Source organism: Coregonus clupeaformis, chromosome 30 (assembly GCF_020615455.1).
Source record: "Coregonus clupeaformis isolate EN_2021a chromosome 30, ASM2061545v1, whole genome shotgun sequence".
Taxonomy (NCBI): Eukaryota; Metazoa; Chordata; class Actinopteri; order Salmoniformes; family Salmonidae; genus Coregonus; species Coregonus clupeaformis.
This window is the reverse complement of record NC_059221.1, coordinates 25,101,548-25,119,854: the sequence shown is the minus strand read 5'-3', so window position 1 is coordinate 25,119,854 and position 18,307 is coordinate 25,101,548. Positions and strand designations below refer to the sequence as shown.

Below are 18,307 nucleotides of genomic sequence, written 5' to 3'. Positions count from 1 at the left end.
GAATCTCAAGATGGCGTCGAGTGGAGGAGATGGGGAACCGAAATGGACTGCTGCTGTACCGCCGCTTTTATCAGCTTCGTACACAGCCTTTGAAACGAAAGAGCTACCTCAGCTTATAGGATCCATAATAAATAGGTAAAAATCGTCCCTGTCTGCGAAATGCAGCGCTCTGTTGACGAGAAAGAGCTGAATATAACAGCTAGCTAGCATGCTAACTTCGCTAGCTTTTTCACTCAGCTGATTTGCATAGTGCTTCGCGTTAGTATAGCTTGCTAGCTAGCTAGGGTAATATGTCCAGTAGGAATCTGCTTCATCATCAGGTCGAAAAGGGTGTGTAGCGTTACGTGCCAGCTAGCTAAAACAGATCCCTGCCATTGTATACTGCAGTTTACGTTGAATTAAACATTGCTGTAAAACCATAACAGAATTCGGAAGAGTTTGTCGTATTTGCATGACAATAAACCAGCCAGATTCCAAGCCAATCATTGTAGCTTAGCGAGTTACTGTAATGTTAGCTAACGTTACGTTGCTTAGTTGAGGCTTTTGCTAACCACAGCTGACGAACTAGCAACATTTTTAGTATCGCAAGAATCGAAAACGAAAGCTTAGCCTGTGGCATTATTGTTTTTGAACGGAATAGATATGTCAACATCACGAGTTGACACAGCTGTTGATGTAATCGTTTCAAATGTCATTTGATGTGGGCTAACTACAACATTTCTTGACTTTGCACTCCCTGATCCGTTCTGAGTTAGGTAGTTAACGTTAGCCCAAAGGACTGTCAACAGCGAGCTACAATCTGGGATATTTCTTACAGTTCAATGGTCACTTCAGTCGTTGATACACCCATTGATTCTTGAAGCTTATCAGTTAACGTTCTACTGTTAAATGCCTTGTGTGTCAAGTCTAATGAGCTTAGTGCAACTATCAAACCTTATCATAAAGTATAGCTAGCTAATAGTACAACATTTTTGTGTTGCCATTTGAGTACACTGAACTGTATAGCTTCAAAGTTTGTAGAACATTTGTTATCATGTCATTGTCTTGAACTGTCTGTCAGTCCTAGCATCCAGAGCTGCATCTATGAATTTGAGAGGTTTTGATTTCTCCATCCCCATCCATCAACTGAAATGGCAGAACTGCCATTGCACACACATTTGATCTATCCCAACACTAGCACACCTGATTTGACTACTAGTTAACTAACCATCAAGCCCTTGATTAGTCAAGTCAGGTGTTGTGGTTTTTGGGATAGATCAAATATGTGCAACAGCTGCTCAGGGAGGGGGCTGGAGAAACCACTCAGATTCATAGATGCATCTCTGGATGCAATAACTGACAGTCTATTGAATTTCTGACATTATAATTTGAAGCTATAAAATCATTGTAGTCAAATGACAACAAAACATACAACCAAATATGTGAAACTGATGGACCTGGTGTTCCAGAAGACTCTAAACCACAGTATTCACTTGTCTTAATTTTTTTATTTTTTACAAAATCTTCTCAACAGCAACACAGTACTATTCTTGACTGTGAGTTGAACTGTACTTTTGTAATGCATTTGTTGTGTATTTTGCAATGACCCTCCCTCCTCATTTTCCATGTCATTGCAGTGAATCTGAGATCCTGCACCATGATAAACAGTATGAGCCATTCTACTCCTCCTTCGTGGCCCTCTCTGCACATTACATCACCACAGTCTGTGGACAAAGTAGGTTCAACTACCCATGAACTATCCAATAACTAATTTAACTACTTTGTCTATACCTACCATTTCAACTACTTTACCAACCACTCCTTCGTAAATTTGTTTTGTGAGAAGAGACTAGTCTCTCTAGACCAGTGGTCACCAAACAGTCGACTGGTCGATCTCCAAGGCATTCCTAGTCGATAACTGAATATTTCTATAAAAAACCCAACCATTAAAGCCTTGCGTTCCTATTTTTAAAAAATTTGTTTTGCGCTGTTAGGTGCACTTGATTCAGCAGCCCTAGCGCTTGGAAGGGCAGTGTTTCCCATTTTGAACCATTTAAGTGCACTTATATACCTTTTCCAGTACACGACACTCTGACGTCATGGCGACAGTATGAAAGCCATCTCCATCTGCGCCCATTCAACATTGCCTAGATTTACGTTTTTATTACTTCTAAACAAAATAACTTCTTTGGGGGGGTTCCCATACGCTTACAATAATGTTTTGATTCTTGCTTGAACAGTCGCTAAGATTATATTTGGTTGTGATCTTTGCTAAATAACTTTTGGATGCAGCAGTTGTTAGCTAGAATGCTAATGCTCATTGATATAGGCTGTAGCAAAAGCTAGCCAAAGAGCCATTTTACTGGTTGAAGTGTTTTTTAAGTACAATGCAGTTGATTTGTGATGATGCCACAAACATTATATTAAGCAGGACATTCATACGAGCCTTAAAATCCAATTATAATCCTAAAGTAGTGTGAAATGCACTCATAAGCAACATGTAAATGGAGGCTTTTTTTTGCTGCCGTTCTATAAAAACTCCCCCCTTTGTTCTGACACCAACTTGCGCGCATTGCCCTCGTGCAGCAATGTTTTCAAACACAGAAAGTGGTCTATAGGCCTACTGCTGGCCAATCAGATAGCTCAGATCACAGTGTCTGCACAGTTTCCTTCAGCCATAGACTGTAAAAAGAAGCCTCGAACACACAGCAAAGTTGATACTGTGAGATAAAAAATATAAATAAATCAACCATGAGAGAGACTCAACGAATACAGCAAAGAGCTGCTGTTTTTATGAGTAAGTTCCTGTTTAAGTTGTTACTCAGCACTGTCAACACTTTGTTCGACACTTTTATAAGCCATAAAATGCGCGTTCGCCCCTACTTCCACTCGCGCCACAACCAGCACTGCAGCTGCAGTGAATAGTATAGCAGTGTTCTGATAAGCTTGAGTTGTTATTATCTGCTTAGGTTTTTTAATATCGAGTAATATTTCACTTTCTCTGGTCATAGGAGTAACAACATGAATTCATGCATGAGGCAGAAATAATGCAGTGCGACTTAAGTTTCTCCATCAGCTGGAAGAGCGTCCCCTTTTCTCAGCGGAGGGAGGGAGGGAGGGAGGGAGGGAGGGAGGGAGAGAGAGAGAGCGGAGGGGACTGTGAGTCGGGTGAGAGGCAGCCTCACCGCTACTCCCTCGCTCCCCTTCAGACTGACCATCAGATCCAGTAATATATATATATATATTATGCGCACTCAGCTGTGCCTCACAAGTAATACAACAAAGTATCTATTACCATTGTGATCATATACCAATTAAAAAATATATATAATTTCAATATGGTCTGAGAAGAACAACATTGGCAGGACAATTCAAGCATAGCCAATATGCAGTGATAATGTATTGGGGTCTATAGCCTACTGCACAAACCTCATTGCTACAGAACTGTTTTTAATTGGTTAATGTTGCACAGGCTTACGAATTTTAAGTGACATAAAAAAAAAAAGCTCAGCTGGTAGATCTCTGCTTGCATTTTTGACTCCAAGTGATCTTGACTCAGAAAATGTTGTTGACCACCGCTCTGGACAGATGGGTTCCGGTATTGTACCAATGCTCCAGCTTACACGTCTGTAGAAGTTCTGGCGTCACTTGGGACAGAGCGGGCGAGTCGGAAACGGGAAGCGCGTCAACGGTGATGTCACTGCCGTATCTGCTTGTTGCCCTAGCTAAACATTAGCACAATTCCTGACGCATTTTTTAAGCTCCGCCTACACACATTTGTGATTCGTTGTGAGAGTTGTCTGTCTGAAGATCCCCCGGAACAACTTTCGTTTCCCCTTTCGAAATGTCAGCGAGAAGCTGACATCCTCCCCAGACCTTGTGCCATTGCCTACCTTATGTTGCTCCAAGGTCTGAGATATCTACGGCTACAGGTGTTTTCACACGTAGTTATGAGTTATAGTTCGAATCAGAGTTCATTGTATTACGTTGTATTTTTTTTTTTGTTGGTCTGGTTGGTTTCACATTGCCAAATGTCAAACAAAAATTCCTACGCATAACCACTGTCCATGTGAGTCATTTGGTTTATTGGACAAAAATGCTCACGTTAAATCCATCTATGATTTATCATGAAGCATATTACTTTCGCTTTGGTCTTCCAACGACATGCGGGAGGACATTTGGTGTGATAGTCCCCTAAGAAGAAACTGTGACCCTACCGGTGTGTTCTGCTTTCCACTCTTAACTTGCAGGCGTTAGTCATTTGATAGAAACATGCTTACAGTATTTCTACCTTACAATTGGTGCACTATATTCATGTTGTCTGTGCTGCTGTTTATTTTACTGAAGCCCAGTTACAGTAGCTTTTGCTGTCTGTGTTCCGCATGGCCTTGAAGTATATCAATATACAACTTGTATAAAAATGTGAAGATTGCAGTGTTGTGTACCTGTTATTAACGAGGCTGTTCCTATCAAATCTAATCCGTCATCTTCTGCCTCTGTTCTCCCCCACCTCTAGTCCCCAGAAACCAGTTGCTGTCCGTAGCAACAGCCTGTAAAGTATTGATTGAATTCTCACTGCTGCGGCTGGAGAACCCTGACGAAGCATGCGCCGTCTCACAGGTGAGAGAAGTGCTTAGACCAGGGCTCACCAACCCTGTTCCTGGATAGATACCGTCCAGTAGGTTTTCACTCCAACCCTGTTCCTGGATAGATACCGTCCAGTAGGTTTTCACTCCAACCCTGTTCCTGGATAGATACCGTCCAGTAGGTTTTCACTCCAACCCTGTTCCTGGAGAGATACCGTCCAGTAGGTTTTCACTCCAACCCTGTTCCTGCAGAGATAGCGTCCAGTAGGTTTCCACTCCAACCCTGTTCCTGTTCCACTCCAACCCTGTTAATTAGCTGTTTTTGAAAAGCTGAATCAGGTTAGTTACAACTGGGGTTGGAGCGAAAACCTACAGGAAGGCTCTCCAGGAAAACAGGGTTGGCGAGTCCTGGCTTATACCAATCCTCTCTGTCCTGTCCTTCCAACTCCTGTAGTCATTCTCATGCCAGAGTTGGCATCGCCAGCACAAACAGATCTGGGACCAGGCTATCCACCCTCCGCTGTGTTTATCTAAACCTACTTTGCGGTGTAATGTGTCCAGTCCGTTATCCAACAGACAGACAGCAGCGATGGGATATTTCTTGATTATTCATAGATAGATCTCTCCATCCTAATTGGAACTCAACTATTCCCTTGCCCAAATCCTGATATTCTATGTTGTCCTGGTCACGTCCCTGAGAAAGACTGTCCTCTCAAAATCAAATCAAATTGTATTTGTTACATACACAGTTTACGGCAGGGATGAACGGTGCAGGGAAATGCTGATGTGCTAGCTCTCTCAACAACGCAGTACATTAATCAATAACAATGAAAAGAGACGAATCCAAAATAACAAGTAGTAGAAGTAATGAGGTAGTAATGGACTGTATTACGTAGTAGTAGTAGTAGTAATGGACTGTATTACGTAGTAGTAGTAGTAGTAGTAGTAGTAATGGACTGTATTACGTAGTAGTAGTAGTAATGGACTGTATTACGTAGTAGTAGTAGTAGTAATGGACTGTATTACGTAGTAGTAGTAGTAGTAATGGACTGTATTACGTAGTAGTAGTAGTAGTAGTAATGGACTGTATTACGTAGTAGTAGTAGTAATGGACTGTATTACGTAGTAGTAGTAGTAGTAGTAGTAGTAATGGACTGTATTACGTAGTAGTAGTAGTAGTAATGGACTGTATTACGTAGTAGTAGTAATGGACTGTATTACGTAGTAGTAGTAGTAGTAGTGGACTGTATTACGTAGTAGTAGTAGTAGTAATGGACTGTATTACGTAGTAGTAGTAGTAATGGACTGTATTACGTAGTAGTAATAGTAATGGACTGTATTACGTAGTAGTAGTAGTAGTAGTGGACTGTATTACGTAGTAGTAGTAGTAGTAGTGGACTGTATTACGTAGTAGTAGTAGTAGTAGTAGTGGACTGTATTACGTAGTAGTAGTAATGGACTGTATTACGTAGTAGTAGTAGTAGTAGTAATGGACTTTATTACGTAGTAGTAGTAATGGACTGTATTACGTAGTAGTAGTAATGGACTGTATTACGTAGTAGTAGTAGTAATGGACTGTATTACGTAGTAGTAGTAGTAATGGACTGTATTACATAGTAGTAGTAGTAGTAGTAATGGACTGTATTACGTAGTAGTAGTAGTAGTAGTAATGGACTGTATTACGTAGTAGTAGTAGTAGTAGTAATGGACTGTATTACGTAGTAGTAGTAGTAGTAATGGACTGTATTACGTAGTAGTAGTAGTAGTAGTAGTAATGGACTGTATTACGTAGTAGTAGTAATGGACTGTATTACGTAGTAGTAGTAGTAGTAATGGACTGTATTACGTAGTAGTAGTAGTAGTAATGGACTGTATTACGTAGTAGTAGTAATGGACTGTATTACGTAGTAGTAGTAGTAGTAGTAATGGACTGTATTACGTAGTAGTAGTAATGGACTGTATTACATAGTAGTAGTAATGGACTGTATTACGTAGTAGTAGTAGTAGTAGTAGTAATGGACTGTATTACGTAGTAGTAGTAGTAGTAGTAGTGGACTGTATTACGTAGTAGTAGTAATGGACTGTATTACATAGTAGTAGTAATGGACTGTATTACGTAGTAGTAGTAGTAGTAGTAATGGACCGTATTACGTAGTAGTAGTAGTAGTAGTAGTGGACTGTATTACGTAGTAGTAGTAGTAGTAGTAATGGACTGTATTACGTAGTAGTAGTAGTAGTAATGGACTGTATTACGTAGTAGTAGTAGTAGTAGTAATGGACTGTATTACGAGTAGTAGTAATGGACTGTATTACGTAGTAATGGACTGTATTACGTAGTAGTAGTAGTAGTAGTAGTGGACTGTATTACGTAGTAGTAGTAATGGACTGTATTACGTAGTAGTAGTAATGGACTGTATTACGTAGTAGTAGTAATGGACTGTATTACGTAGTAATGGACTGTATTACGTAGTAATGGACTGTATTACGTAGTAATGGACTGTATTACGTAGTAGTAGTAGTAGTAGTAGTAGTGGACTGTATTACGTAGTAGTAGTAGTAGTAGTAGTAGTAATGGACTGTATTACGTAGTAGTAGTAGTAGTAGTAATGGACTGTATTACGTAGTAATGGACTGTATTACGTAGTAGTAGTAGTAGTAGTGGACTGTATTACGTAGTAGTAGTAATGGACTGTATTACGTAGTAGTAGTAGTAGTAGTAGTAATGGACTGTATTACGTAGTAGTAGTAGTAGTAATGGACTGTATTACGAAGTAGTAGTAGTAGTAGTAGTAGTAATGGACTGTATTACGTAGTAGTAGTAGTAGTAATGGACTGTATTACGTAGTAGTAGTAGTAGTAATGGACCGTATTACGTAGTAGTAGTAGTAGTAGTAATGGACTGTATTACGTAGTAGTAGTAGTAGTAGTAATGGACTGTATTACGTAGTAGTAGTAGTAGTAGTAGTAGTAATGGACTGTATTACGTAGTAGTAGTAGTAGTAGTAATGGACTGTATTACGTAGTAGTAGTAGTAGTAGTAATGGACTGTATTACGTAGTAGTAGTAGTAGTAATGGACTGTATTACGTAGTAGTAGTAGTAGTAATGGACTGTATTACGTAGTAGTAGTAGTAGTAATGGACTGTATTACGTAGTAGTAGTAGTAGTAATGGACTGTATTACGTAGTAGTAGTAGTAGTAGTGGACTGTATTACGTAGTAGTAGTAGTAGTAGTAATGGACTGTATTACTTAGTAGTAGTAGTAGTAGTAATGGACTGTATTACGTAGTAGTAGTAGTAGTAATGGACTGTATTACGTAGTAGTAGTAATGGACTGTATTACGTAGTAGTAGTAGTAGTACTAGTGGACTGTATTACGTAGTAGTAGTAGTAGTACTAGTGGACTGTATTACGTAGTAGTAGTAGTAGTAGTGGACTGTATTACGTAGTAGTAGTAATGGACTGTATTACGTAGTAATGGACTGTATTACGTAGTAATGGACTGTATTACGTAGTAATGGACTGTATTACGTAGTAGTAGTAGTAGTAGTAATGGACTGTATTACGTAGTAGTAGTAGTAGTAATGGACTGTATTACGTAGTAGTAGTAGTAGTAATGGACTGTATTACGTAGTAGTAGTAGTAATGGACTGTATTACGTAGTAGTAGTAGTAGTAATGGACTGTATTACGTAGTAGTAGTAGTAGTAGTAATGGACTGTATTACGTAGTAGTAGTAGTAGTAGTAATGGACTGTATTACGTAGTAGTAGTAGTAATGGACTGTATTACGTAGTAGTAGTAGTAGTAGTAATGGACTGTATTACGTAGTAGTAGTAGTAGTAGTAATGGACTGTATTACGTAGTAGTAGTAATGGACTGTATTACGTAGTAGTAGTAGTAGTAGTGGACTGTATTACGTAGTAGTAGTAGTAGTAATGGACTGTATTACGTAGTAGTAGTAGTAATGGACTGTATTACGTAGTAGTAATAGTAATGGACTGTATTACGTAGTAGTAGTAGTAGTAGTGGACTGTATTACGTAGTAGTAGTAGTAGTAGTAGTGGACTGTATTACGTAGTAGTAGTAATGGACTGTATTACGTAGTAGTAGTAGTAGTAGTAATGGACTTTATTACGTAGTAGTAGTAGTAGTAGTAATGGACTGTATTACGTAGTAGTAGTAATGGACTGTATTACGTAGTAGTAGTAGTAATGGACTGTATTACGTAGTAGTAGTAGTAATGGACTGTATTACATAGTAGTAGTAGTAGTAGTAATGGACTGTATTACGTAGTAGTAGTAGTAGTAGTAGTAATGGACTGTATTACGTAGTAGTAGTAGTAGTAGTAATGGACTGTATTACGTAGTAGTAGTAGTAGTAATGGACTGTATTACGTAGTAGTAGTAGTAGTAGTAGTAATGGACTGTATTACGTAGTAGTAGTAGTAGTAGTAGTAATGGACTGTATTACGTAGTAGTAGTAATGGACTGTATTACGTAGTAGTAGTAGTAGTAATGGACTGTATTACGTAGTAGTAGTAATGGACTGTATTACGTAGTAGTAGTAATGGACTGTATTACGTAGTAGTAGTAGTAGTAGTAATGGACTGTATTACGTAGTAGTAGTAGTAGTAGTAATGGACTGTATTACGTAGTAGTAGTAATGGACTGTATTACATAGTAGTAGTAATGGACTGTATTACGTAGTAGTAGTAGTAGTAGTAGTAATGGACTGTATTACGTAGTAGTAGTAGTAGTAGTAGTGGACTGTATTACGTAGTAGTAGTAGTAGTAGTAGTAGTAATGGACTGTATTACGTAGTAGTAGTAGTAGTAATGGACTGTATTACGTAGTAGTAGTAGTAGTAGTAGTAATGGACTGTATTACGTAGTAGTAGTAATGGACTGTATTACGTAGTAATGGACTGTATTACGTAGTAGTAGTAGTAGTAGTAGTGGACTGTATTACGTAGTAGTAGTAATGGACTGTATTACGTAGTAGTAGTAATGGACTGTATTACGTAGTAGTAGTAATGGACTGTATTACGTAGTAATGGACTGTATTACGTAGTAATGGACTGTATTACGTAGTAATGGACTGTATTACGTAGTAGTAGTAGTAGTAGTAGTGGACTGTATTACGTAGTAGTAGTAGTAGTAGTAGTAGTAGTAATGGACTGTATTACGTAGTAGTAGTAGTAGTAGTAATGGACTGTATTACGTAGTAATGGACTGTATTACGTAGTAGTAGTAGTAGTAGTGGACTGTATTACGTAGTAGTAGTAATGGACTGTATTACGTAGTAGTAGTAGTAGTAGTAATGGACTGTATTACGTAGTAGTAGTAGTAGTAGTAATGGACTGTATTACGTAGTAGTAGTAGTAGTAGTAGTAGTAATGGACTGTATTACGTAGTAGTAGTAGTAGTAGTAATGGACTGTATTACGTAGTAGTAGTAGTAGTAGTAATGGACTGTATTACGTAGTAGTAGTAGTAGTAGTAATGGACTGTATTACGTAGTAGTAGTAGTAGTAGTAATGGACTGTATTACGTAGTAGTAGTAGTAGTAGTAGTAGTAATGGACTGTATTACGTAGTAGTAGTAGTAGTAGTAGTAATGGACTGTATTACGTAGTAGTAGTAGTAGTAGTAATGGACTGTATTACGTAGTAGTAGTAGTAGTAGTAATGGACTGTATTACGTAGTAGTAGTAGTAGTAATGGACTGTATTACGTAGTAGTAGTAGTAGTAGTAATGGACTGTATTACGTAGTAGTAGTAGTAGTAATGGACTGTATTACGTAGTAGTAGTAGTAGTAGTGGACTGTATTACGTAGTAGTAGTAGTAGTAGTAATGGACTGTATTACTTAGTAGTAGTAGTAGTAGTAATGGACTGTATTACGTAGTAGTAGTAGTAGTAATGGACTGTATTACGTAGTAGTAGTAATGGACTGTATTACGTAGTAGTAGTAGTAGTACTAGTGGACTGTATTACGTAGTAGTAGTAGTAGTAGTGGACTGTATTACGTAGTAGTAGTAATGGACTGTATTACGTAGTAATGGACTGTATTACGTAGTAATGGACTGTATTACGTAGTAATGGACTGTATTACGTAGTAATGGACTGTATTACGTAGTAATGGACTGTATTACGTAGTAGTAGTAGTAGTAGTAGTAATGGACTGTATTACGTAGTAGTAGTAGTAGTAATGGACTGTATTACGTAGTAGTAGTAGTAGTAGTAATGGACTGTATTACGTAGTAGTAGTAGTAGTAGTAATGGACTGTATTACGTAGTAGTAGTAGTAGTAATGGACTGTATTACGTAGTAGTAGTAGTAGTGGACTGTATTACGTAGTAGTAGTAATGGACTGTATTACGTAGTAGTAGTAGTAGTAATGGACTGTATTACGTAGTAGTAGTAGTAGTAATGGACTGTATTACGTAGTAGTAGTAGTAGTAATGGACTGTATTACGTAGTAGTAGTAGTAATGGACTGTATTACGTAGTAGTAGTAGTAGTAATGGACTGTATTACGTAGTAGTAGTAGTAGTAGTGGACTGTATTACGTAGTAGTAGTAATGGACTGTATTACGTAGTAGTAGTAGTAGTAGTAGTAGTAGTAATGGACTGTATTACGTAGTAGTAGTAATGGACTGTATTACGTAGTAGTAGTAGTAATGGACTGTATTATGTAGTAGTAGTAGTAGTAGTAGTAGTAGTAATGGACTGTATTACGTAGTAGTAGTAGTAGTAGTAGTAGTGGACTGTATTACGTAGTAGTGGACTGTATTACGTAGTAGTAGTAATGGACTGTATTACGTAGTAGTAGTAATGGACTGTATTATGTAGTAGTAGTAGTAATGGACTGTATTACGTAGTAGTAGTAGTAGTAATAATGGACTGTATTACGTAATAATGGACTGTGTTACGTAGTAGTAATAATAATAATAATAATAATGGACTGTATTAAGTAGTAGTAATAGTAATGGACTACACTGTATTTACAAATATAGAGTAGGCAGTGACTCAGTCACGCAGTGGAATAAATAGCATATAATAGAACTCATCCCCCTCTTCTCCTCTCCTCTTCTCAACCCTCTTCTCCTCTCCTCTTCTCAACCCTCTTCTCCTCTCCCTCTTCTCAACCCTCTTCTCCTCCCCCCTCTTCTCAACCCTCTTCTCCTCCCCCTCTTCTCAACCCTCTTCTCCTCCCCCTCTTCTCAACCCCCTCTTCTCAACCCTCTTCTCCTCCCCCTCTTCTCCTCCCCCTCTTCTCAACCCTCTTCTCAACCCTCTTCTCCTCCCCCTCTTCTCAACCCTCTTCTCCTCCCCCTCTTCTCCTCCCCCTCTTCTCAACCCTCTTCTCAACCCTCTTCTCCTCCCCCTCTTCTCAACCCTCTTCTCAACCCTCTTCTCCTCCCCCTCTTCTCAACCCTCTTCTCCTCTCCTCCTCTCCTCCCTCTCTCCAGAAACACCTGATCCTGTTGATAAAGGGGCTGTGTACCGGCTGCAGCCGCCTGGACAGAACAGAGATAATCACTTTCACAGCCATGATGAAGTCAGCCAAGCTGCCACAGACAGTTAAGACACTGTCTGACGGTGAGTCCTCGTCTTACGTCTCACCAGGCTTGGGGTCAATTCCAATTAAATTCCAATTCAATTCCTGTCAATTTAGGAAGTAGACTGAGAGGCTCATCAGTGGAGGAAGGGGAAGATCCTCCTCAGTGAATTTCATAAAAATGAAAATAGTGAAACATTAAAAAAGTTATCCTTTTTAGATAAACTATACAAATGTCACTATTCACATGTCACCAAATTATTGATTAAAACACACTGTTTTGCAACGAAGGTCTACAGTAGCCTCAACAGCACTCTGTAGGGTAGCACCATGGTTAGCCACAGCTACCTCTGGGTACTAGGCTTCTCCCCTCCATCAGCAGCTTCCAGGCGCCCCTAGTCTCTGCCACCTCATGTTCCCCCATTGTCAGCGCCAGCTAGCTAACACTGCAGAGTGCTAGTCTACTCAACAGGGTTAGGGCCAGACAGCTATGGTGCTAGTCTACTCAACAGGGTTAGGGCCAGACAGCTATGGTGCTAGTCTACTCAACAGGGTTAGGGCCAGACAGCTATGGTGCTAGTCTACTCAACAGGGTTAGGGCCAGACAGCTATGGTGCTAGTCTACTCAACAGGGTTAGGGCCAGACAGCTATGGTGCTAGTCTACTCAACAGGGTTAGGGCCAGACAGCTATGGTGCTAGTCTACTCAACAGGGTTAGGGCCAGACAGCTATGGTGCTAGTCTACTCAACAGGGTTAGGGCCAGACAGCTATGGTGCTAGTCTACTCAACAGGGTTAGGGTTAGACAGCTATGGTGCTAGTCTACTCAACAGGGTTAGGGCCAGACAGCTATGGTGCTAGTCTACTCAACAGGGTTAGGGCCAGACAGCTATGGTGCTAGTCTACTCAACAGGGTTAGGGCCAGACAGCTATGGTGCTAGTCTACTCAACAGGGTTAGGGCCAGACAGCTATGGTGCTAGTCTACTCAACAGGGTTAGGGTTAGACAGCTATGGTGCTAGTCTACTCAACAGGGTTAGGGTTAGACAGCTATGGTGCTAGTCTACTCAACAGGGTTAGGGTTAGACAGCTATGGTGCTAGTCTACTCAACAGGGTTAGGGTTAGACAGCTATGGTGCTAGTCTACTCAACAGGGTTAGGGTTAGACAGCTATGGTGCTAGTCTACTCAACAGGGTTAGGGTTAGACAGCTATGGTGCTAGTCTACTCAACAGGGTTAGGGCCAGACAGCTATGGTGCTAGTCTACTCAACAGGGTTAGGGCCAGACAGCTATGGTGCTAGTCTACTCAACAGGGTTAGGGCCAGACAGCTATGGTGCTAGTCTACTCAACAGGGTTAGGGTTAGACAGCTATGGTGCTAGTCTACTCAACAGGGTTAGGGCCAGACAGCTATGGTGCTAGTCTACTCAACAGGGTTAGGGCCAGACAGCTATGGTGCTAGTCTACTCAACAGGGTTAGGCCAGACAGCTATGGTGCTAGTCTACTCAACAGGGTTAGGGTTAGACAGCTATGGTGCTAGTCTACTCAACAGGGTTAGGGTTAGACAGCTATGGTGCTAGTCTACTCAACAGGGTTAGGGTTAGACAGCTATGGTGCTAGTCTACTCAACAGGGTTAGGGTTAGACAGCTATGGTGCTAGTCTACTCAACAGGGTTAGGGTTAGACAGCTATGGTGCTAGTCTACTCAACAGGGTTAGGGCCAGACGGCTATGGTGCTAGTCTACTCAACAGGGTTAGGGCCAGACGGCTATGGTGCTAGTCTACTCAACAGGGTTAGGGTTAGACGGCTATGGTGCTAGTCTACTCAACAGGGTTAGGGCCAGACAGCTATGGTGCTAGTCTACTCAACAGGGTTAGGGCTAGACAGCTATGGTGCTAGTCTACTCAACAGGGTTAGGGTCAGACAGCTATGGTGCTAGTCTACTCAACAGGGTTAGGGCCAGACAGCTATGGTGCTAGTCTACTCAACAGGGTTAGGGTTAGACAGCTATGGTGCTAGTCTACTCAACAGGGTTAGGGTTAGACAGCTATGGTGCTAGTCTACTCAACAGGGTTAGGGTTAGACAGCTATGGTGCTAGTCTACTCAACAGGGTTAGGGCCAGACAGCTATGGTGCTAGTCTACTCAACAGGGTTAGGGCCAGACAGCTATGGTGCTAGTCTACTCAACAGGGTTAGGGCCAGACAGCTATGGTGCTAGTCTACTCAACAGGGTTAGGGTTAGACAGCTATGGTGCTAGTCTACTCAACAGGGTTAGGGCCAGACAGCTATGGTGCTAGTCTACTCAACAGGGTTAGGGCCAGACAGCTATGGTGCTAGTCTACTCAACAGGGTTAGGGCCAGACAGCTATGGTGCTAGTCTACTCAACAGGGTTAGGGTTAGACAGCTATGGTGCTAGTCTACTCAACAGGGTTAGGGCCAGACAGCTATGGTGCTAGTCTACTCAACAGGGTTAGGGCCAGACAGCTATGGTGCTAGTCTACTCAACAGGGTTAGGGTTAGACAGCTATGGTGCTAGTCTACTCAACAGGGTTAGGGCCAGACAGCTATGGTGCTAGTCTACTCAACAGGGTTAGGGCCAGACAGCTATGGTGCTAGTCTACTCAACAGGGTTAGGGTTAGACAGCTATGGTGCTAGTCTACTCAACAGGGTTAGGGCCAGACAGCTATGGTGCTAGTCTACTCAACAGGGTTAGGGCCAGACAGCTATGGTGCTAGTCTACTCAACAGGGTTAGGGTTAGACAGCTATGGTGCTAGTCTACTCAACAGGGTTAGGGTTAGACAGCTATGGTGCTAGTCTACTCAACAGGGTTAGGGCCAGACAGCTATGGTGCTAGTCTACTCAACAGGGTTAGGGCTAGACAGATGTCTGACCATGTCTTACTGTCCTGTGTCTCACCCTCCCAGTGGAGGAGCAGAAGGAGGTGCCCTCTCCAGTCAACCCTGAGCTGCGACACAAGGAAGTGCGGATGAACTTCTTCAATCAACTGACCTCTGTGTTCAACCCTGACCTCACCATGCTGGCCTCCCCCTCAGGACACACACAGGTAGAAAACCTCCCTGAAACATTTCCCCGCCTTTTGAGTTAAAGCCAATCATGGCCACCCTGTTAGCCGAAAACAGCTTTTTCTACGGGTTTCTTGATATTTACTCTTTCAGGCGGAGAGTGAGCGTGACGACCAGACGACGGCGACAGACCAGACCTTCCAGGCCAAAATGAAGAATGCCTTCGTGTCCCAGAACGTGTCCAGTCTCCAGGAGCTGGGCGGGTCAGAGAAGTTGCTGCGTGTCTGCCTCAACCTCCCTTACTTCCTGCGCTATATCAACCGGTTCCAGGACGCCGTCTCAGCCAACTCCTTCTTCATCATGCCCGCCACCGTCGGCGACGCAACCGCAGTCCGCAACGGGTGGGTTTGTGTGTCTGTGACAGATTTCTCCCAAGATTGTGTTGTTGTCACGTCAGAGTTCGGTTCCTAGCACTGGAGTCCTGGACTGGAGTACAACCACAACTGCTCAAGGATTTTGCCTCTGTAGCAGCATACTATTGGATGAGTGATTGTTGTTGTGATGGGAACATTTTAATTCGAGTCAATTATCTCTTCTGGTCGCAGTTGCACCGAATTTGTTGATGTAGTCACGCTCTTGAGTTGGTGCCTGCGTTGGTCATATAGCTACTGAGGGGAATATTGTGACGTGCACAGTCTCACACTCAGTCTTTTGCCCTGTCATGCTATGTTCTTCATGCATCATCACTATTTTAGGCCTAACTCCGTTTTTATTCTCTTCCCGTCAGGTTCCACTCCCTGGTGATAGATGTGACCATGGCCCTGGACACCCTGTCCCTGCCCGTCCTGGAGCCACTGACCCCTGGGAGACTGCTGGACATGACTGTCCTGGCCCTCAGCTGTCTCTACGCCGGTACGTGATGGGTTCAGTTGTGGGTTCCGTTCCCAGTTTGGCCGCGTATAGTAGTGTACTGTCCCCTTTAATGGCAGAGTCAAAAGTCGACTTTTCAAGCGGTTAAACAATGTTCTCCTGACTGAGCTTACCCTGTGATTCTGTCCAATGATTCTAGTCTGTAAATCATTGATTTTAGTGGAAATATGTTTTATTTTGGCTTCAAGTTTCCCTGTTGCCTCTAATCTTGGGGTTAACTCCTCCTCCTCTCCTCCAGGCGTGAGCGTTGCCACGTGCATGGCCATCCTGCAGGTTGGCAGCGGCCTGCAGCTCCGCACAGCCTCCACCGGCACCAAAGAGGAGGACTATGAAAATGACGCGGCTACCATCGTACAGAAATGTGTAAGTAACACCGATATTGTACCTAGTCGTTAGGGTGCACCAGTTGTGTATGTAGTAGTACTCTGTATTGTACTGATATGACGCTCTAGTGCTTGTATCGATTTTATCAGGAAAAAATGTATTTATTAATATAGAGAGGAAAATGTTCTCAGTAATCTGATCAGTTAGCGAAAAATGACATCAGTTCACCCCTTCCAGCTAATCTTTTAGAATCAGAAGGTAACAAAACATATTCTATTAACAGGTACATTTTGGCTGCTTTTGGTTTGCAAAACCTTTGATTGCTCTCTCTGTCTCTCTCTCTCTGTCTCTCTCTCTCTCTCTCTCTCTCTCTCTCTCTGTCTCTGTCTCTCTCTCTCTCTCTCTGTCTCTCTCTCTCTCTCTCTCTCTCTCTCTCTCTCTCTCTCTCTCTCTCTCTCTCTCTCTCTCTCTCTCTCTCTCTCTCTCTCTCTCTCTCTCTGTCTCTCTCTGTCTCTCTCTGTCTCTCTCTGTCTCTGTCTCTGTCTCTGTCTCTGTCTCTGTCTCTCTGTCTCTGTCTCTCTCTCTCTCTCTGTCTCTCTCTCTCTGTCTCTCTCTCTCTGTCTGTGTGTTTTCAGCTGGACATCTATGAATTGATCGGCCAGGCCATCAGCAGCTCCCGCAGAGCTGGAGGAGAGGTGACTAGTGGATCAACCCTGTCCTCATCTGTGTAGCTAGATACTGTACCTGCTGTCTGATGGGTGTAGTCCTAACTAGGGTTTCACCAATGTGCCATCTCGAGAATAAATCACTTATCTCCCGGGTAACCCAGTGTTTCATGGCAAAACCGGAAGTGTCATTCTTAAGCATATAAATTCGCTACATGAACAAAAGTATGTGGACACTCCTTCAAATTAGTGGATTTGGCTATTTCAGCCACACCCCGTTGCTGACAGGTGTATAAAATCGAGCACACAGCCATGCGATCTCCATAGACAAACATCGGCAGTAGAATGGCTCAGTGTCTTTCAACGTGGCACCGTCATAGGATGCCACCGTTTCCAACACGTCAGTTCATCAAATTTCTTCCCTGCTAGAGCTGCCCCGGTCAACTGTAATTGCTGTCATTGTGAAGTGGAAACGTCTAGGAGCAACACCGGCTCAGCCGCGAAGTGGTAGGCCAAACAAGCTCACAGAACGGGACCGCCGAGTGCTGAAGCGCGTAGCGCGTAAAAAGAGTCTGTTGCAACACTACAAACTTCCTCTGGAAGCAACGTCAGCACAATAACTGTTCGTCGGGAGCTTCATGAAATGGGTTTCCATGGCCGAGCAGCTGCACACAAGCCTAAGATCACCATGCGCAATGCCAAGCGTCGGCTGGAGTGGTGTAACGTTCGCCGCCATTGGACTCTGGAGCAGTGGAAACGCGTTCTCTGGAGTGATGAATCACGCTTCACTATCTGGCAGTCCTACAGATGAGTCTGGGTTTGGCCGATGCCAGGAGAACGCTACCTGCCCCAATGCATAGTGCCAACTATAAAGTTTGGTGGAGGAGGAATAATGGTCTGGGGCTGTTTTTCATGGTTTGGACTAGGCCCCTTAGTTCCAGTGAAGGGAAATCTTAATGCGACAACATACAATGACATTCTAGATGGTTCTGTGCTTCCAACTTTGTGGCAACAGTTTGGTTGAAGGCCCTTTCCTGTTTCAGCATGACAATGCCCCCGTGCACAAAGCAAGGTCCATACAGAAATGGTTTGTTGAGATCGGTGTGGAAGAACTTGACTGGCCTGCACAGAGCCCTGACCTCAACCCCCATCGAACACCTTTGGGATGAATTGGAAGGCCGACTGCGGCCAGGCCTAATCGCCCGACATCAGTGCCCGACCTCACTAATGCTCTTGTG

At 42.4% G+C, this 18,307-nt stretch overlaps 1 protein-coding gene across 10 annotated transcripts in view; it reads left to right on the top strand.

Annotated features, from left to right (window-relative positions):
• The window catches only part of LOC121546157 (E3 ubiquitin-protein ligase UBR4-like), a 163,596-nt gene continuing 145,289 nt past the window's right edge, over nt 1–18,307 (top strand). For all 10 annotated transcript variants that reach the window (XM_045209505.1, XM_045209496.1, XM_045209501.1 and 7 more), the window contains exons 1-9: nt 1–135; nt 1,617–1,714; nt 4,496–4,599; nt 12,034–12,163; nt 15,052–15,191; nt 15,304–15,551; nt 15,938–16,062; nt 16,319–16,443; nt 17,040–17,099. In XM_045209505.1, coding sequence (XP_045065440.1) covers nt 11–135; nt 1,617–1,714; nt 4,496–4,599; nt 12,034–12,163; nt 15,052–15,191; nt 15,304–15,551; nt 15,938–16,062; nt 16,319–16,443; nt 17,040–17,099 — 1,155 coding nt within the window. In that variant the 5' untranslated portion in view covers nt 1–10. The remainder of the gene's footprint in view (nt 136–1,616; nt 1,715–4,495; nt 4,600–12,033; nt 12,164–15,051; nt 15,192–15,303; nt 15,552–15,937; nt 16,063–16,318; nt 16,444–17,039; nt 17,100–18,307) is intronic.